Here is a 20,466-nt window from a genome sequence, read left to right on the forward strand (position 1 = left end):
GGAGTGGGACAACAGCTATGTCACTGTGCGTTGACCTTGATGCTTTCTCTTTATGCTGTTTTATTTCCCTGCTTCTGGTTTTATTCCCCTCTTAAGACAGGGTATCACTCTGAAGCCCAGGCTTGAACGCTGCATCTTCCTGCCTCAGCTTGCTGAGTGATGAGACTATAGGCACGCGCCATCAGGCCTGACTCTCCTGATTGATTTGCTAGCCTGGCTTCCCAACTAGACTATAAATTCCTTGCTTCTTATTATCCTTGTGCCCACAGAGCCTTGTACGGTGCTTGGCATCCCTGGCGTTGAACAAACACTCATGGCAAGAATGTAAGTGAACTGCTCATCTCTGAGCACAAGCTGGTGATTTGTGGATCTGTTAGGATACCAGTGACGGGGTTCAGACAGTGAGATGTCCACACAGCACAGCAGACAGGCCAATGTGTCAATCATGCTTTTGCTGCACAAAATGAGCTTGAAATGTCCCACAAGGACAGAGTTTACTGATGGCATTGTGGGACAGCGATTTGGGGACAAATATCGGTGCACAGTACAATATTTGCGTGTATATACATGCAAACGAATGGGTTCACACCTAATAAGAACTCCGCGGTGCATGTGCAAGGTGATGGTGTGGGACCCAGTACTGCCATTGGACTCCCAGTAGGTCTTGGGGTTGCGGTCCGTCAGCTTGCTGGCCCGGTGTGGGTTGGAGGACACCTCTACCTTCTCCCAGCACTTGTCTTCCTTCACTTCCACGCTGGAGCCTGGGGACAAGAGAGAAGGGGTGGGGGGACCACAACGTGATCAGAGATAAGGAGAGGGCCTGGAGCATGGGAAGGGGGAAGGAGTTGCTGGGTGGGAGCCGGGGGGGAAGCAGAAGAGGGCACTAACCCTGGCAGAGATGCCTGAGGAACACATCAAAGAAGGGGATACTGATGGGTTGGTAGGTTCGTCTGTGGTCTTCAATCTGGCCCAGCACCATCTACAGCCAGAACACGGGGCAGGGAGGAATAGGCAGAAACGTGCAGGGAGAAAAGGAAGTCAAGAGGCAATGGCCACTCAACCCCTTTCTCTCCAAACTCTGAGAGGACCACGTTGGGGGAAAAGTTAGGGGCTCATGCCCAGATTTGCTGCCACTTCTACCACACAGGGATCCCAAAGACAGACAACGAAGAGCTCATCCTTTGCTTCCGGTTTTCTTTTCTGAGGCCCACACCCACAAGCCCCTCCTCACCTGGATGCAGCCAGCCAGAATGCTTGAGGTGAGGTTACTGTAGAGCTGGGCATACTTCTCACACTCTGTCACCAGGTGGCGAAGCTCAGAGGCCAGCAGGAGCTGGGCAGAGTGCTTGTCCAGGACCTTGGAGAGGGCCTCTTTCGCTCCCAAGCAGCAAAGCACTACGGCATAGTCTTTATGCATCAGAGCCAGGCGGTGGAGGAAACAGGTCAGCTCCTGAACAGTCTGAGCCCAGAGCCACATGGATGAGTTCCCGAGAAAGAAAGGACATAGCATGTAAGGGCAAGGGCTGGGTCCAGTGCAGGCAGAGTGGCAGAGACTGAGGAAATCTGTGAGGCCAGGGAAAGGACCAAGGAGAGTGGAAGAGCAGATTGAGGTGCTGGGACTCCAGAGCCAGCAGGCAGTCCAGAGCTTGGGTCACTTCACAGGCTTCTTCCTGCCAGTATCAAGCTATCCCAAAAGCCAGCATTTGTCTGATATCACTCCACAGGGTGAGTGACAGACGCTGGCTGGTAGAGAGCAAGGCCTGTCTGGATTGGTGAGTTACACCAGCCCTTCTCTCCTTCCTCCCTACACCAGAGTGTCCTCAGACCTATAAAGATCTGCTGAACCCCCAGAACCTCACCAAGAAGGTGGCGCCCCAACTTCTGCCTTCCCTCCTCCAAGCCCTGTCAGGGATCTGGTACCTCAGAGTCACTGCTGGGGCCACTCAGGCAGTTGAGGCAGGGCTCCAAGACCTCATGCCAGGGGAGGACCATTGCCTCAGGATAATCCAGCAGTCGTGTCATGACCCTGGTAGGGGAGAGGAACAAATAAAGCTCCGGCAGTCCCTCAGCCCCTGTGCATGGTTCCTGGACAGACCTTACCTTACCTGAGTACCATGAGCAGCAGAGTTCTGTTGGGCCCAGGGGCATCTAGAGTCCGCAGCAACAGGAGGAAAGGCTGATTTTCCTGCTGGAGGCGCTGGAAAAGGGGCCTCATGGCATCCCGAGAGCTGCCTTCATGGCACAGCACCCGCTCCAAGTCCAGGAAGAGTTCTGCCATCGGGTCCCCAACCAGGGATCGAATGAGTAAGTCAGGGGAGCCATCCTGACTCTGGGTGCTTGGGATCTCCAGTGCTACAGGCCAGACACACCAGAGGAAAAATAGACATGAGTAGCATCTTAAAAGTCAGCCTACAGGAGAAATGGGGCACCCCAGAAAGCTGGCCCCCCAAAACGTCCTTCCCACACTGAGGATGTCTATGTCATAGTTTATCAAAGTATAAGGAAAAAAAGTTTGGTCCCCAATGTAGACCTAACTATACTTGAAATAAATATACTAGAAGGAACATTGCTGAGGTAAATACGACACATTCCAAATCTCAGTTACCTTTTACTATTAAATGCTAGTTACATAAACAGTACTGTTTTGATGACATCTCCAAACCACTTAGTTTGGAAGCTTTAGATACACAGGCTCAAAGACACATGTTGCTTATTTCAGTAGCCTTATGTCTGGTTTTCACCTATTTTTTAAAGACACAAAGGATTCCTTATGACATCAGTAGTCCTCCTTTTGGTCAAGAAGTTCTGCTTACAATCTAACACGGCATGGTGGTACATACTGGTGTTGTTAACACTTGGGAGACTGAGGCAAGAAGATCTTGAGTTGGAGGTCAGCCTGGCCTGTATAACCTCATGCATACTAATTATAATTACACTTCCCCACCCTGAAACAAAAGAAAACTCTGGCTTGAGCACTGAAGAGTTTTGTTCATTTCCTGAGAATTCCTGTATCCTTCAGTGAGAGACCAGAATGTAAAGAGTAAATTACTGGTCACAGTGTGGCACATGTCCCTCCTCAGCAGAGCACTCCTATGCCATGGTACCTGCTCGCTCAGGACTCGCCCAAGGCTCTGAGTAGCGGTTGAGAAGCATCATGAGGATGGTACGGGTGGTGGGCATTGGTTCTGTCCCCGGCGCTATCCCTGAGTGCCTAAACAAGGTGTCTCTCAACTCTTGGGTTATAATCTGCTCTCCCAAAGTGTGGTGGTTACACATAAGTAGGTTGAGTAGAAGCAGGCCGTTTCTCACTGCAGAGGAGCACCTGGGAGGAAGGGGGTGACCCAAGAGGTTGACAGTGAATGCAACAGAGGCAGGGAGACAAGAGCAGTTGGGTTGGGAGGGGTGCTCCAGTGGTTCCCCGGAGGAAGAACTCCTGGCCATCTGACCTTGGGCCACTACTCCCAGCCCCATGAAGGAAAGTCAGTTTCTCTGCCTTCCCTGGGAACTCCCCTCACTTAGTCTCTCTTCCAGTGACATTCTGAGAGGGCCACCAGTGTCTACCCAAAGGGACAACAGACACACATTTCTGTTGAGCACAGGAGCCTGGAGAGGTGGGGTTTGGGATACAGCAAGGATCTAGGGTCTGGAGGGCAGAATCTGACCCCTCAGTGTTCAGCATGAGGACCACAGCTGCAGGCACACTGAGGAGCAAGCTCTCAGAGCCTGGACAGGTAGCTGAGTCGATGCTGGCAAAGATCTCTCTGGTCATCTGGGTATCAAACAGTGGTTGGACGAAATCTCGGCTGGTAACAACAGTGGGGATCTCTGAGGAATTGGCGATGGCTAGCATCTTTAGTGCCTGAGAGAAGAATGCAGACACAGAGTTAGGGGTTGACAGAGGCATCATGAGGAATACAGCAGAGTGGTGGAGAACTTGTCCAGCATGGGCAAGTTCCCAGAACCACCTCAAAAGGCAGTGGGAAGCCACTGTTATCATTCTAGAGCTCAAACTCTGGAGCAACTGGACTGTGGCAAAGAGGCAGGATGAGAAACGGAAATGGAGTAGATGGTGAAGAGGCATGAGGAAAGGAGAGAGGAATGGATAGAAGGAGAAGGGAGGGAAGAAGAAGGGATGATAAGACAAGAGGGAAAGTGATGGAGGGAAGGAAAGGGAGCAAAACAAAAACAAAAACAATTTAAGAGTGGACAGTAAACCCACAGGCTGCTTCTCTCTGCTTAGGCTCCCAACACCAAGGCTCCTGGAGTGTGAATGCCACCCTTCCTGAATCTTCACCAAAGGATGCTGCTCTTTCACAGCCTGCAGCTATCTTCTGAGGCCTTCTTTGAAGTAACACCCCCATCTCAGTTGAGCACCCCTTCCTTTGTACAGACAGCTCTCCTGAATCCTGCCTCTGTGCAGTATCCTGCCACTCCCTCATCTTTCTATATTTCTCTGGCTGGTCCCCAAATACAGTCCTGTGTCTCCTGCCTCTCCTCCCTTCCTAGGTAGCCTCATCTACACCCGTGGACACCAATACTTCCAAGCGAATATCCCCTAGCCTTGGCCAGTATTGATCTAGCCCTTCTGTCTCACTAGCACAGCAGTCAAAATTAAAGGAAAAGGACTTGCAATGTGAAGATGTGAAGTCTTTGGGTTTTGTTGTTGTTTGCTTTTTGGGTTTTGTTTGTTTGTTTGTATTTGCTTTACAAGACAGGGTTTCCCCGTATACCCCTGGCTATCCTGGAACTTGCTTTGTAGACCAGGCTGACCTCAAACTCACAAGGAGTCACTTGCCTCTGCCTCTCAAGTGCTGGGATTACAGGCATGTGCTACTACACCCAGTTGTAATGTGAGGTCTTCTTTGCTGGTATTACAGCGGTAATTAAATGGAAAACAAATATTATATCTTAGAGGTGAGAATGTCCCTGCTGTCCCTCTCTGAGAAATGCCCAGTAATGGACTGGTCTAGAAGCAGCTTTGGGACAATTCAGGTGAGGCCCAGGCCCTCAAAAAAAGCATTCTTCTTTGATAACCACAGTCTACCCCCTTGAAGCTGGATTCTATAGACTTCAAGCTAGAAACAAGATGCTGTAAAATCTGTCCTGGGCAAGAATATAAATTTAGGAGTAAAAGCTATATTTTTCTCATCCAATTTGAAAGGATCAGAAAATATTTTTACATACTACTGGCCTAGAGAATGTCTAGCTACTCTTGGAAGGAGCAAGAACTGTGCCCTGGCCCTCCCAGGTTAGTCTGCTCTAAGAGGATATGTGGTTGTGTCCAGGCTGTGAGAATCCACTTCAGAATTGCCCTGGAAGAGGCTTATTTGTTTCATTCAGGGACACTGGACTATATGCAGCCAAATGCCCACAGTACACTAGCAGACAGCACTCTGTCATGAGTGGTTAGGAAGCCAGTCTTCTGCAAGCCCTCTGGACATGGTTCCCTGCTGTCTGGCTAAGGTGGCAGAGCAGTGGCAGAGCTGTCTTTGCTTTACTCACATCCAGTGAGGGATTATTTCTGTACATGGGGCTCACTCAGTGTACAAAGGGTGTTAGTCTTTGGCCTGCACCTACCTGTAATTTCAAGTGAAGGGTAGTTAGCACACCTAAAAACTAAACTCCTGCCCTTCTCCTCAAGCTGCCTCTTCCTATAACATGTTCCTGTTGAAGGCCATCTCATATACTCTGCTGATTAATTGTAAACTTGAGTATCTGTGGTGGTTTGACTAGGAACAGCCCCCATAGACTCATGTGTGTGAGTGCTTGGCCCACAGGAAGTGGTGGTATTAGGAGGGGTGGCTTTGTTGGAGGAAGTGTGTCACTGTAGGGGTGGGCTTGAGTTCCCACCAGTGTGGACCAGTCTCCTCCTGGCTGCCTTTAGAACTCTCAGCTCCAGCACTACGTCTGTATGTGCACAGCCATGCTTCCTGCCATGAAGAAAATGGACTAAACCTTTGGAACTGTAAGCCAGGCCCAATTAAATGTTTTCAAAGGAAAACATTGAAAGTTGCTGTGGTCATGGTATCTCTTCACAGTAATAAAACCCTAACTAAGACAGTAACTAACGGTCTTTATAACTATTTGTTTGTGGAGAGCGGTGTGGAGGTCAAAGGACAGCTTTCACGTGTCAAATCTCTCCTTTCACCATGTGGGTCTGGGGATGGACCTCAGGTTGCCAGGCTTGGAAGCAAGCACCTTTATCCACTGAACTGCTCATGAGCTCTAGAGTATCATTCTTAAAAACTCCATCCCACCTTTCTGCAGCATTCTCAAGCTCCAAGACCTCCCAGATCACATTCTTGCGGCCATCTGTGTCCTTTCCATATCCACAACGTGGTCTGAATCAGCACAGCAGCTCTTCGAGGCCAGTGGTCCTCCCACCTCCCTATCACTCATCACTCTGTCCTGCTCCGCCCAGCATACTCACCGCCAGGCCTGCCTGCTGCACCAAGACGGATGTCTTATATTCTTGCATGCAAATCAGCACAGCATAGATGCCACCCTCCCTGGCAAAGAGTGGACGCCATTCATGCTTGGTCATGAGCAGGTAGAGGAGGCGCAGGGCTAGCACCACCACCATCTTCTCTCCCACCTGGTTGGTCAGCAATTCTATCAGCATCTTCACGAGCTTCTCTCTGAGAAGAGAAGAGGCACTGGGACTCCGTATCCCAGGAACCATGCCTAACTTTCCAGGCATGATGCCATCTAACTCCATCCATCAAGAGTCAGTGTTCTCTTCTCCCCCAACCTGTTCTCCTGGCTTTAGTCTCACTCCTGACCCCTCCTCTCTGCAGTCTAACTGGCCCTGCTTCCTCTTTTCTACAGATTTTATCTAAATTCTAATCAAATGGCTTAAAAGTTAAGAAAGAAAAAAATGGCAGGCAGATTTCAGGAAGAGGAAGAAAATATGTAAGAAGAGTCAAGAAATGTCTAGAAAAATGGTAGCTTTGCGTCCAGTTAGCCAAATATAACCAAAAGTATATAGCTGAAACTCCAGGACAAATACAGGGGAGCCTAAGAGATGAGGAGATGACAAAAGAACTAAGGGCATATTTCATCCAGTGAGAAGGACAGACCATTGAAGATGGATGGTGGAGCTGGGCATGGTGCCTCATGTGACAATCCCCTCATTTGGAATGGGGAGACAGAAGAAGTGCCAAGAATTCAAGGCATCCCTAAACAGTGTGACCTGTCTCCAAAAGTTAAAAAGACAAAACACAACATAAAATAAACATCCTCCAAACAGACAACAAGTGCATCCTGCTGGGGGCTGTAGCTCAGGGACGTGCTTGCTGTGTGAAGCCTTGGGTTCATTCCCCGGCCCCAAGGAGAGACAAACAAATGTGACACTGAAACATCTGCTGTCCACTTGAAACACAGTAGTGGTTAGGCTCTGCTTTGTACCATTTACAAAAATAAAGTTCCAGTCGAATTGAAATGAATATAAGCAAAAGACATAATATACATTTTCAGAAAACAGTTTTCCAGGAGCTGGACGGCTCAGCTGATGGAGCACTTGCTTTACAAACATCAAGACTTGATTCTAGGTCTCCAGAACCTACATGAGAAGGCCGGGCACTGAGGAGCCAGAGATAGGAAGACCCTGGGGCTGGTTAGCACACGCGGCTGGCTCGGTGAGCTCTGGCTTCAGTGAGAGGCTCTGTCTCAAAAAATAACATGAAGAGAGACTGAGGAAGATATCAAACATTTGACCACTGACACCCTTATACATATCTCCTTACACAAGTGTACAAACACACCAAAAAGCTATATATTTTTCTAACCTTTTAAAAATTGTGTGTGTGCTCATGCACGTGTGCGTGCATGCATGCAGAGGCCAGAAGGGGGCATTGAATCCCCTGGAGCTGGAGTTTACAGGAGCGTGTGAGCCTCTTGATGGGGTGCTTGGAGCTAAACTAGGTCCTCAAAAGCAGTATGTGGTTTTAACTGCTGAGCCATCTCTTCAGCCAAGAATGGACTTTCTAATAGGACAGAAATTTTTAGAAGCTATAAGAAGTTGAAAACTGTATCAACCTAAAAACTTTAGCACACTGAAACATACTACAAACAAAAGAGGCAAACAACATGAGCTGAAGAAACTGAGCAAGAGAAATGCTGATACATGGAGGCTTACACCTGCAATCCCATTGCTGAGAGGTGGAGGCAGGAGGCTCACAAGTTCAAGGTCAGCCCAAGGAACACAGCGTGAGACTCCCTCTCAAAATATAACGCTCCCTTCACTAAAACACTGCTGGCTGAGAGTGAGCTCTGCGGGACCTGAGAGTAGAAGCAGGTGCTGACACCTTTTCAACAATGGTGGAGCAGGTGAGTTGGCCTGGGAAGGAGCACCAAGGGCGGCTTTATTCTGCTCTCTCTCCTCAGAAGCTATGGGAACTGTGAACTAAACAGAATAGACGCCAGAAGCTTCTGCAGTCAGAGCTCACTTTTTTATTTGATAAGAGTTCTCCTGCCTCTGTTTCCCAAGTGCCAGGATCAGAGGCATACATCACCACAGCCAGCTGCAAACCAGGCTTGGCTATGAACCACTTATTCTAACAAGGATGACAAGGTAAAATGAAAGTGGAAGTGGTCACCAAAATATCAGCACTGAATAGCTGCAGAAAGGTATTTTTAGATCATTTTCATCTAGTTCTATCTTCCTTCCTTCTCTACCTCTGTAGAGAAGTGTAGCCAGTGTCTTTCTATGAAACTCACTAGCCATGACCTTTTAGAGATCTGTCTACCTTTGCCTCAAGAGCTGAGATGAAAGGTATTGCCACTATTCTCTAACTCTTCATACCAAGTAGTTATTCTCCTGTGATCATAAAAATAAAGTGAATATGATTTTTAAAAAATATACAAGCAAAGTGTTTTGGACACAGATAGCAAAATCATGTAAGAATACCTTTAAAACTGTAAGAAAAATGGAACAGCACAATAAAAGTAAGAAAAAGATAAGAGCTGGAGAGATGGCTCAGAGGTTAAGAGCAGTGTAATAAATAAATATTTTTAAAAAGATAAGACATTTATGGAAGCAGAAACATGACAAATACATACAGATAGGTGTAACGTCATCAGAACTAAGAAATTAACACAGGCTCTGTGTGTAAAGACACCTGCTGCCACGGCCGAGGAGCTGCATGTGAGCCCCAAAAGCCACATGGTGGAAGAAGAACCAGCTTGCTCAGTTGTCCTCTGACCCCGACATACACACCACAGTCGTGTACACACACACACACACACACACACACACACACACACACACACACACATCTATTATTGTGCCAATCTAATCCATTAAGAAGCAGTGCTGTGCTGGCCAAGGGAAGAAAAGTGGAGACAAGACAACAGTGTACTTGAACCACGCTGCAGCCGTATCGCAGTTTTACACATCAGTGAAAAAACAAACAGCTCTGTGAAGACTGATACCAAAAGCCCTCTAATGGACGCTGAGTGGGGACACAGAAGGCCATGAAGAGTGTGACCACAAACACTAGAACAAACATTACAGGCCATTTCTATCCAAATAATACACTGTTTTTCTTTTCTGTTTTTGTGTTTTGTTTTTGAGACAAGGCTCCTCTGTGTAGCCTTGGCTGTCCTGGAACTCACTCTGTAGACCGGGCTGGTCTCAAACTCACAGAGATCTGCCTGCCTCTGCCTCCCAAGTGCTGGGATTAAAGATGTGTGCCACCACGCCTGTCTTGCATCAGATTTTTATAATAGTATAAATACTATAATGTGAGTCTGTCTGTAGGTATGCACACTTGAGGTGCAGGTGATTGTGGAGGCCAGAAGAGGGCATCAGATCCCCTGGGAGTGTAGCGAATAGATGTTTGTGAGCTGCCTAATGTGGGTGCTGGGAATGAAACTCAGATTCTTTGAAAAAAACCTAACCACTGAGCCATCTCTTTAGTCCCTAAACATCAATTACGTATTAAATCCATCAATGGTCTGAGTGCTACATCCGACAACAGCAACAGAAAGGGGCTTGGACTTTTTCTTTTATAAGCCTCAAGCCAGGATCACAGCCTTTCAGATAGTATAGGCTACCTCCTTCTGCTCCTCTCTCTCTCTTTCCTCTCTTTTCTTACTAACCCACTCTAATGGTTTTCCTTCCTTTCCAGACTGACCTCAAATTTGCTTCAGACTCCTGCGTTTTGATATTACCGACAGGTGTGTGCCACCACACCCCAGCAGGGCTTTTCATCCAATGTTCTTTTATATGAGCTGTTTTAAAAATGAGAGTGCACTGGTGTAATAAAGAAATCAGATAAAAGCTTAAAAATAAAAAGAAAGTACGGACAGAAGAAAAAGAAGAGAGAAAACAATTTTTAGACGAGGTCTGTGTAGCCCAGGCTGGCCTCAAGCTCGTGATTCTCCTGAGGGATAAGGGATGTGCCACCACACCTGACTTGAAAAAAAAATTTTTTTTTTTTTTTTTTTTTTTTTTTTTTTTTTAAAGAAAAAGAGCCAAAAAGACCTAGGTTTGGATCCTGGCTCCACTATAAGTGACTAAAATTCTCATCTTCTCATGTAAACTATAATACTAATATAAGTAATAGTAATGGCATCATTGTTTCTGCAGTGGCAGACAGATTTAAAGAAACCATGCATGTAAATTCTCAGGAGCCCAGGCTCCACTGCTGCTCAGCCCGCCTTTCCTCCAACCCCAGCCTTTCTATTTCCAGATCTCATGACTCCTTCCCTCCTACCACCATCCTTAATGGCTGCAGCTTCAACCCAAACCCTTCCCTCTGCAACATGCTGACCTCAACGACCTGTCAGGACGGACCAGGGGGTGGTCCCGCTCAGTGACCTCCTCCACAGCCTGGGAGAGGGCACTGAGCCCTGAAAGCTGCAGGTTTGTGTCCAGGCTGGAGATCTGCACAGTGGCCAGGACCGCTGCCACATGCTGATCCAGGGAGCTGCGTGGACCAGGACCCCGCAAGGCTCTGGCCATTTCTGTAATTAGTGAGGGAAAGGCAGTAGCTAAAACAACTGTGATTCCTCCAAGCTGCAAGTTTTTAAGTCAAGCCCCGCCATGCTATCAATGGTATTCCCTACTGTAGCTCAGCATTTACAGCTTTTCCAATGGGACGAAGGATCTAATCACGCACTCGAGATGGAGATGCCTGCGAAACAGACTCTTCCAAAAAGACTGAAGAAAGGGCGCTATCAGTCAGATACAGTCAAGTTCATGGGGAGACACGCGGGTGCTTTCTAGGCTTTTCCCTATGAAGGGCCCCTCCTCCACAGCTTTCCTCCACTCTACCCACTTCCACCGGGCCACCTTGTGTCTTGTTCCAAAGTCGCCCGCCAGCCAGCCTCCTAGGCCTGGCCATGGATGACTGAGGGGCCTGGGCTCCCTTGGCCGGACCACTGTCATCTGACAGGGAGACGTGGGTACTCATTAAGGTATCAGGGCAACCTATCTCCTTCCTCCTGGACACTGGCGTCACTTACTCGGCCCTGACGGAGTTTTGGGGACCCCCCCTCCTTCTTATTTCCCCTGTTGTTGGGGAAGGGGGAGAGCCTTACCAACCTCACCAGACCCCACCACGCAGGTGCATACTCAGGGGGGTTCCTCTCCCTCATTCTTCTAGTGGTCCAACCTGTCCTTATTGGGAAGGGATCTTCTAGCCAAAGTGGGAGCCTCTATTTCCTTTGTGGGCCACCTTCGCCTGACCTCAGGCTCGCCAGCAGCCCTCTCTTCCTCCTCCTAGCCACCCAACCTACTGGTTCCAACAGATCATTCCCCTCCCAGAACCCAACTTACCAGAAGCTGCCTCCTGTGTTTCAGGAGACAGGGCCATCCCCTCTGTCACCAGAAGCTGATTAAACAGCTGGGAATCACTCTGTGCTTTGGGGGACTCAGTCTTCGCAGCAGCAGGCTCCGCCTCTGCCTTTGCTTTACAGGGCTCCTCTTCCTCTGAGAGGCTGGCAACCGACTTTGGCTCCTCCTCTGGCTCTGGAGTGCAGGAGCGACTCCGTGAAGAGGGCAAGCTGCTCAGTTCCTCAGGCAGTAGCCCATACTTGGTGTAGATGCGGGAGCTGAGCAGGTCACAGAGGTTGCTGCCCTCCAAGCGGCTAGTGAGAACCTGCAGGACACCCTCAGCCATCTCTGTGGGCACAGAGAGCTCACCCAGGGCCTTTTCACCCAGGGCCTGCCAATACAAAGAGCATGTGTTTCAGGGACAAATAGACACGAAGTTCCTAGGAGCAGTCATGGGAAGTGTCACCCCTGCCATCTGCTCATAGCTTCTACATAGGCCCTCCAAGCTTGCCTCCTCCACTAGCAGGCCCACCGCAGGCTTCACAGTTAGAATTTCCCCTGGAGTGCCCGGCTCTAACCCGCCATGCCCTTCATACTGCAGGCGCCTGGTACCTTATCCAGTTTCTCACGCAGATTCTGCAAAATTGGCTGCTGCTCACACAAGTCCAACTTCTTGATGAAGAAAAGTAGCTCCCACCACTCTGCCTGGCTCAGGTGCCCTGACTCCTCATTCTTTGGGGGCTCAGGCTGGAGATACGGTAATGAGTACAGGCTGTCCTCGGGCTTCCAGTCCCAGGAGGGAAGGGCTGAGGATGAAAGGACAGTCAGTTTCTGAGCCACTGGAGCAGCCTCCACTCGGAGGCGGCTTGGTGCTGGACACAGGCTATCCATGTCCTCTCTGAGGCTCACCTGTGCCCAGTACAGTTGCCCCTGCTTTCTTCTTCACAGCCACCGAAGCTGAGTCCCCAGGAGCTTCCTCTGGCCCCAGGATCTCTAGCATGTGCCAGTGTACCCAGTAGGTGCGGCCAGTTGACTGCCAGAAGACCTAGTAGCAGGAAGAGGAGAGAGGACGCAGCCCTCTGAGCTCTGGGCCTGACCACAACTGGCTAGGCCTGGCAAATCTCAATAGAGCTAAAGGCTTCCTGCCAGCATGGGGAGTGAGTAAGCCTGTCTTCCTTCCTTCATGGCCTTACCACCTTCCCCTGCTGGCAGCAATGGAGGCATCTCAGTGTATCGCTTCTGCCTCCTGGGTATGAGTCCCTGTGACCTCACATCCCACCAAACCCCCCAAACTCCCCAAACCCACCAAATTTTCTCTGCCCTTTAAAATTGAACCCTCTCATGTATCTCACGCATTGATTCTTTTTTTTTTTTATAACCACTCCAGAACTGGAGGGTTTTTTTTTCTTTTTTCTTTCTTTCTTTCTTTCTTTCTTTCTTTCTTTCTTTCTTTCTTTCTTTCTTTCATCATCATCATCATCATCATCATCACATCGTCATCATCTAGATAGGCTGTTTCCCTGGATGGTGACAATGATGATAATGATTAGATAGGCTCTTTCTATGTATCTCTGGCTGTCCCTGGATTTTGAGACCAGGCTGGCCTCAAAACTACAGGGCCCTGCCTGCTTCCTCCTCCTGAGTGCTAGGCTAAGAGCCATGCCACCATGCCTGACCCTCCTTTATTTCTTTTTGTTGTTGAAACAAGGTCTCATTTAGCCAAGGCTAGCCTCCAGCTTGTTATGTAGCTAAGGATGACCTTGAACTTCCAATTTTCCTGCCTCTACCTCTCCAGTGCTGGGATTACAAGCATGTACCAACTTCATGTAGCCAGTTTTACTTGGTGCTAGGGATCAAACCCAGGACCTCTTATATGTTAGGCAAGCATGCTACCAACTGAGTTACATCCTTAGGGCATGTTTGGGGCCTTTCTCCTTGGGCGGCATAGCAGAACCCCCTAGCTACCCAACCGCCAGCACGAGAGAATGGAGCCTTTATTGTCCGGCCACCGTTTGCGCCCCACCTGCACAGGGGGCACGCCATTGTTGCTCTGCTGGAACTCGCCCTCGTCGCCAGCACTGATCTCCTCGTAGTCATCCAGGATCCGAACTCGCATGCCGGGCTGCACTGTCTGCTGAACGTATTCACCATAACCACTGCGGCTAGAAAATTCAGAGCGACGGCGGAAGGCCTGCTCTTGCTTCCTGGGAGCAGTGACAACGGTGGGCAGTGACAGTGGAGGGCCTGAAATGCTGGGCTGGAAGATGGACCGGGGCGGCCAAGGCGGCCGAGGCGGTAAAGCGCCCTGCTCACTGAGCTTCCGGGCCCAGCCCATGCTGCGCACCAGCTCTGAGATGAGGCTGCCCACTGCCATACTGAAGTCCAGCTCCCGCTGTCCCCGGCTCTTCTCCTTTGTGAGACGGGGAGAGCTTTGGTCTCCAGCCCCCGGCTCTGGACTGTTCTCCAGCTGACCCAGCAGGGAAGTGACACAGAGGTAGCGCTTCACCAGGGAGAAGAGCAGCTTTCCAGGGATCTGCAGGACAACGCTTGGCTTACTTCCGTCCCCTCCTGGATCTGTCCCCTGACCTGCAGTATCTTCCTCTACACACAAACGGGAAGACCTCGTTCCTCGACCTGTACTTCTCAGAGCTCTCTAAGAAACACAACAAGTTATCTTTTTTTTTTTTTTTTTTTTTTTTTAAATTATGTGCACTGGGTGAGGTCGTAAAGGCTTTTAATCCAGCACTGGGAGGCAGAAGCAGGCTGATCTCTGTGAGTTCGAGGCCAGCCTGGTCTACGGAGCTACACAGGAAAACTCTGTCTTGAAAAACAACAGATAGATAGATAGATAGATAGATAGATAGATAGATAGATAGATAGATAGATTATGTGCATGGGTGTTTTACCTGTATGCATGTCTATGTATCATGTGTGTGTCTGGTGCCTGTGGAGGCCAGAAGAGGCCAATTAGATCTTTTGGAACTAGAGTTACAGATGGTTGTGAGCCACCATGTGGGTGCTGGGAATTGAACTTGGGTCCTCTGGAAGGGCAGCCCTAGAACCATTTCTCCAGCCCATAAAGGAATTCTCTTCAAACACACTTTCTTGTGGGGTTTTGTGTGTGTATACTTGTGTGTGTGTGTGTGTGTGCGCGCGCGCATATGTGGCACGGGTGTGGGGGTACATGTGCGCACACAGGTACAGTGGCCCAAGACTGATATCAGATGTCTTCCTTGATCACTTTTCACCTTACACATCAAGACAAAATCTCTCACTGAACCTGAAGTTCACCATTTCAGCTGATCTGGCTAGGCAGCTTGCCTGGAGGATCCCCTGCCTCTGTCTCTTGCATGCTGGGACTAGAGGCAGGCCGCCACACACCACCCAGTTTAACGTGGGCTCTGATAATCCAGATTCTGGTCAGCATGCATCTATAGCAAGAGCTTTACCTGCTGAGCCATCTTCCCAGATCCTACTCTTAGGTGCTGGTATTAGAAATTCTAAACGGGAGAGGTTGAGAAGGAGTCATGAACCTTAGTGAGAATTTCCTAATTCTGGTTTCTTTAAACAACACAGAAATGCCATGGAAATATGAGGCTGCTTCACGACAGGTGATTATGATTTGCCTCATGCTCTGGCATAGGCATGGTTTTGCCAGCTGCAAATGGTTTCTGCAAGTTTGTGAGATTTGGAATTCTGGGAACTTTTCTGACGGTGGTATATAAATGCTAGGGCCCAAAGAGGTGGGGTTGCTGTTGCTGGCTGGTGGTTGGACGCTGTTTGTCAAGTAGCCATGTACAAAAACATAAACAAAAACAAGAAGAAGAAATTAAATATCCTGATGGTGAAGATCAAACTTGCCATGAGGAACTTGACGCCCCTAATCAGCAGGAAGTAGTCTAATGATAACTTCAACCCCTTTCCCCCTCTCTCCTTGTTTTCTCTCTTATGGAGCTTTAGGTGGCTAACAGGGTGGAGAAGGGTGGGAGAGAGTAAAAGGAACCCACAAAGTAGCAAATTCTGTCTACAATGAATCTTTACATTGAATAGCTCTCCAGGTGAGTGCTAAACCACAGTCCTGAACCACAGCTTGAGAAATAGTACTATGTCGCCAGCCAGCATTCCTGTGCAACCGGTGTCGTACCTGAGGAAGGTGGAGGCCCTCAAAGGCCATGCAGTGTTCTTCAGTGGATGTGGTCTCTGCAAACAGCTCCAGCAGAGTGTACCGGCTGTCGAAGTCCATGTGCTGCTCAATGCCTTCTTGCTGGCTCAGTGACAGGAGGACGTGAGCCCGGCTCCCTGGAAGCCAGATCCAGATCTTTCCCTCAGTCCTCAATATTTCCCCTGCCTATTCTAGCCTTCTCCTCCCCTACCGGCTCTATACTCTGGGACCGAGACTCAAAGCAAGAAATATACTTTACACATAACTTAGCACAACATACACAAATACACACACACACACACACACACACATACACGGAAAGCTGAAATATAACATCATGCTACCAAGCTTACAACTTACAAACTTACTTAAATTCTGTTTGTTTGTTTGTTTGGTTGGTTTGCTTTCTCAAGACGGGGTCTCACAATGTGGCCCTAGCTGTCCTGGATCTCACTATGTAGACGAGGCTGGCCTTTAACTCACAGAGATCCGCCTACCTCTGCCTGAGTGCTAGGATTAAAGGCATACACTGCTATGCCCGAACGTGTACAGATATTTTGCTTTTAAAGTTGGCTGTGAGCCTCCCCGCACTAATTTCACAACCAACAAGTACATCTCAAATATTCAACAGAGGCAAGTCCGCCTGCTTTATTCTCTACCATACTCAGTGAGTGACAGATAAGCCCTGTGCTCTTTTTGACCTATGTGTCCCAGGAATCACCCATTCGTCTACATGCCTTTTACCTTGAGTTGCTACTTATTAAGTAATGGTGGGGAACTCTCTGCTGTCTCTTCTCTTACTCCTTGTAGCCCCATTCTCTCCACTGCTTTTCTTCCCCCCTGGCTATCTCTTACCAGCATCATGGGCTGCCAGAGCCTGTAGCATCTTGCCTGCACTCCGACGGATCTGAGGCTCAGGGTTGCACAGCATGTGCATAAGCAAATCGAGGGCCCCCGTCTCCCTGAAGACTCCGGTGAGAGGCCCAATGCTGGCATAGGCGCTAAGCACATGGATGGTGTGAAGCACAGCAGCCGTCAGGCTTGAGGTCCCACCTTCCGCCAGCTGCCTGGCAGCCCTGCGCACCAGGGCCCACACATCAGCCTCCATCTCTGCCATTGCCAACTCATCCAGGCCTCCTGGGTCTCTTGGGAAGCTTCCTAACTGTCCAGCAGGTTCGTACTGAGGTCCTTTCGATAGTGTTCGCTCCCGCAACAGCATGGGGCAGTTGGCATAGACCTCTGGGGCTGACAGCCACATGAGGAGGTGCTCTGTCTTGTCTTCCTCTACACTCACTTTGCCCTCTTCCCCACACCTGAGGACACTCCATCGGATCAGGTATTCAGGGTGTCCATCATGTCCAGGCCTCTGCCGAATGAGTTCTTCAGGGTATGCCTGCAGCCGGGGCCCCAAGGGTACCATAAGGTCCCCTGCTCGTCGTTCACCTATCATCCTGAGCTCCTGGGACGCACAGGAAGAAAGATAGACAGTATATGAAAGAGGAAATGACTACAAAGGCTGTGATAGTATCTTGCAGCACAAATGAGGTAGGTGGTAACAGGTGATGTAATTTAGAGCACAAGCAGAAAAAGACAAAGAATAAACAATAAACAAAATAGGACAGAATGAACAAGTAGTTGTATTTATATAAGATGTATATTATATAAGAGAAGAATGGAGTGAAAAGAGCAAGGAAATGAAATAAAAGCATTTCAGAAATGGAAGCGGGCTGGGGCTACAGCTCCCAAGCAATGCACCTGACTAGTATGTGAGAGGCCCTGAGCTCAATCCCGAGCACTGGGTGTGGAGGGGGTTGTTAAAGAGATGGCTCAGGGGTTAAGAGCATTTGCTGCTCTAGGACAGGACCCAGGGTCAGTACCCAGCACCCACATGGCAGCTCAAGACCATCTATAACTCCAATTCCAAGGGTCTAATGCCCTCTTCCCACCTCCAAGGGCACTGCGCATAATACATGCAAGGCAAAACAAAACACTCATGCACATAAAATAAATCTCTTTATTTATTTAAATGTGTGTGTCTGTGTACTACTTGCATGCCTGATGCCCTTGGAGGCCAGAAGAGGGCATTAGCTCCCCTGGAAGTAGAGTTACAGGTGGCTGTCAGCACTATATGGGTGCTGGGGATTGAACCCTGGGCTTCATGGATGCTAGGCAAGCACCCTACCAACACCCCGGGTCCCATAAACCTCTTTCGTAAAGGTTATTAATTTAAGCCTGGGGTGCTGGCACATGCCTATATCTTGATAGGCAGGAGGCAAAAGAATCACAACTTCCAAGGTTAGCTTGGGCTACACAGGAAGTTTCAGGCCAACCCCAACTATACAGCAAGACTGTCTTTAAAAACGAAAACAAAAAGCCAGAACTGTCCATCGTCGGGCCCATAAACGCTCAGTAAATAATGTATGACAGCATACTCTAACACTATTCTTAGAAGAGGACAGTGGTTTGCAGGCATCATCGGGCAAGGAAGAATTATTAAGGCAGAATATTAATAGAAATAAAACGATCAGGAAAAGGTACGTGTGATTTGAGGCAGTGCAACGGAGAGAGTAAAAATAGAAAGGCATACCCTAGATAAGGAAACGGCGATCAGAATGATCAGGGCAGGCGTGTCAGGTCAGGGTACACGGATAGAAGACAGGCAGAAGAAAGGAAGAGCCAAACAAGATGTGAATCTCCACGGGGATGGGGTTCGCTTAGCATGGCAGGAAGGCTAGGAGATAACCATGGATGCCAGAATGGCTGTGGATTGACACCTAGCCAAGTCAAACCATCCCTTATGCCTGGGGAGGAGGGGAGCAGGGGTGGGGGCGGCAGAGGGAGGGCCTAGACCAGAAGCTGTAAATAGAGGCGTGAAGGTGATGCCTGGCTGTGGGGTCTTGAGGACAGAAGGCAGCACGACCCATCGCGACCACGCTGGGCTCCAGAGACTGAGGAGCCCGGCCCGACACCACGCTGGGAATGGCCTGGAGGACGGGGTGAGGATGGCGGGGCGCGGCCGCGAGCTGACAGGACGAGCGAGCGAGCGAGTGAGCGAGCGAGACGGGGCTTCCCTCTCCAGTCCCGGAGGAAGGGCTGAGGCGCTCGGAAGGGTCTGGGTAAGGAGAAGGGACCGGTCGGCGCAGAGCTCTGTCCTCACCTCTCACCGCCCCGCTCGACCCTCGCTGTCACCCGGCAGCGGGTAGCGCAGCTCGGCCCGCCTCCTCCACGGCTCCTTTCCGGGTCACACGCCGCCGGGCGCACGCACGGCCGGGCGACGACGGGTCCTACGGTGGCCCACTGCGAGCGGGCCAAACGGCGCGTGAGCGGAGCATGCGTACTGGCCGCGGGAGTCCGCAGCCAGCGTCCCTCCCAGCCAGTCAGGTGTGAAGCGCCCTTCGTCTGATCCTTTCGCCTTTCTCGCCCGCCCACCTCAGCACCCGTTCCTGGATTAGTTAACCCGCACTCCCACAATCTACGACTTTGGGGGGGGGGGGGTGTTGTGCATGTGCGTTTGTATGTTTCTAAGTTTTCCTATTTTAGGTTATTCTGCCACTTCGACTTTTAAGGAAAACCACCGAACACCCTGAGTGGTTAGCAAAACCATGCACAGCGAGAAAAGTCCCTAGCCCAGAATTCTTCAGCCATGTAGGATTGAGCACCCCACTTCTGGGGGGTAGGATTTAGGGGTTTTCTTGTGTTCACTCCTCCCTCCTTATGCTGAAAAGATCCCAAAGACACAGCCAAAGACCCCAGTCTGTGCACAAAAATGATACATTTATTGAAAGAGTATTTTTTTTAATACAAAAGAAAGCTCTGTACATAGGATGGGACCATATCCACCGTTCCTGGGTCAACATCCCAGGAGAAGTAGAAACCACTGTTATACCCACACAGCCCACATTCACACACATTCACTCAGACACAGGCACACACACACCCCAGAGCCACTTAGGAAGGGAAACACCAAAGGTTGCTGCACGTAGAAATGCCACCTCAGTCCTGACAAGCAGGTCCTCCCAAGGCCACAATCACTCAGCACACATCATAAGCGCTTTGCCCGATTCACTCACTGGATCTGCCTTTTGTGAGGAGGAACGACATCTCCTCCCGTGTGGTGGGGAGCGGCGGTGAGTGAGCGGTGGTGATGTGAAACAGGAGCAGAGAAAGGGGCTGGGCAGTTACAGACCTGAGTCCCAAGCTCCCCCACTCTGGCCCCTCATTTACCATGCCCCAGTCCTGAAAGCCACCCAAACTATAGCCACCCCAGCTATTTCCAGGAGAAAGCCCAGAAAGGTGGCATCCCGGCTGGGGAAAACAGCAATGGGGATTAGAGGTTGGGGGCTGTCAAGCTCGTAAGCAGATCATCCCCTTGAAACCTAGGCTGCTGTGCATAAAACCTTCCCCTGCCCCTCACCTAACCACAGAAGCAGAAGGCAGCAGGAAGGGCTTAATGACTCTGCACCCCCACTGCCCTTCTGAAAAAGCTCCCTTACTGGAAACAGGTGGTTTAGGCTGGCTCTGACGC

The 20,466-nt window shown here is 49.7% G+C and overlaps 1 protein-coding gene across 1 annotated transcript in view; it reads right to left on the minus strand.

The window, feature by feature from the left end:
* The window catches only part of Cul9 (cullin 9), a 40,372-nt gene extending 21,708 nt beyond the window's left edge, over window positions 1-18,664 (minus strand). The window contains exons 1-16 of the mRNA XM_055613012.1: window positions 18,529-18,664; window positions 16,797-17,400; window positions 15,924-16,078; window positions 13,803-14,312; window positions 12,689-12,824; window positions 12,392-12,585; window positions 11,783-12,170; window positions 10,776-10,968; window positions 6,431-6,638; window positions 3,663-3,859; window positions 3,105-3,322; window positions 2,106-2,352; window positions 1,921-2,026; window positions 1,232-1,459; window positions 889-979; window positions 590-761 (exon numbers count right to left, since the gene is read on the minus strand). Coding sequence (XP_055468987.1) covers window positions 590-761; window positions 889-979; window positions 1,232-1,459; window positions 1,921-2,026; window positions 2,106-2,352; window positions 3,105-3,322; window positions 3,663-3,859; window positions 6,431-6,638; window positions 10,776-10,968; window positions 11,783-12,170; window positions 12,392-12,585; window positions 12,689-12,824; window positions 13,803-14,312; window positions 15,924-16,078; window positions 16,797-17,391 — 3,638 coding nt within the window. The 5' untranslated portion in view covers window positions 17,392-17,400; window positions 18,529-18,664. The remainder of the gene's footprint in view (window positions 1-589; window positions 762-888; window positions 980-1,231; window positions 1,460-1,920; window positions 2,027-2,105; window positions 2,353-3,104; window positions 3,323-3,662; window positions 3,860-6,430; window positions 6,639-10,775; window positions 10,969-11,782; window positions 12,171-12,391; window positions 12,586-12,688; window positions 12,825-13,802; window positions 14,313-15,923; window positions 16,079-16,796; window positions 17,401-18,528) is intronic.
* Window positions 18,665-20,466: the final 1,802 nt, after the last annotated feature.

The sequence above is a fragment of the Psammomys obesus genome, unplaced genomic scaffold, assembly GCF_907164565.1.
Source record: "Psammomys obesus unplaced genomic scaffold, mPsaObe1.curated_primary_1811, whole genome shotgun sequence".
Classification (NCBI taxonomy): domain Eukaryota; kingdom Metazoa; phylum Chordata; class Mammalia; order Rodentia; family Muridae; genus Psammomys; species Psammomys obesus.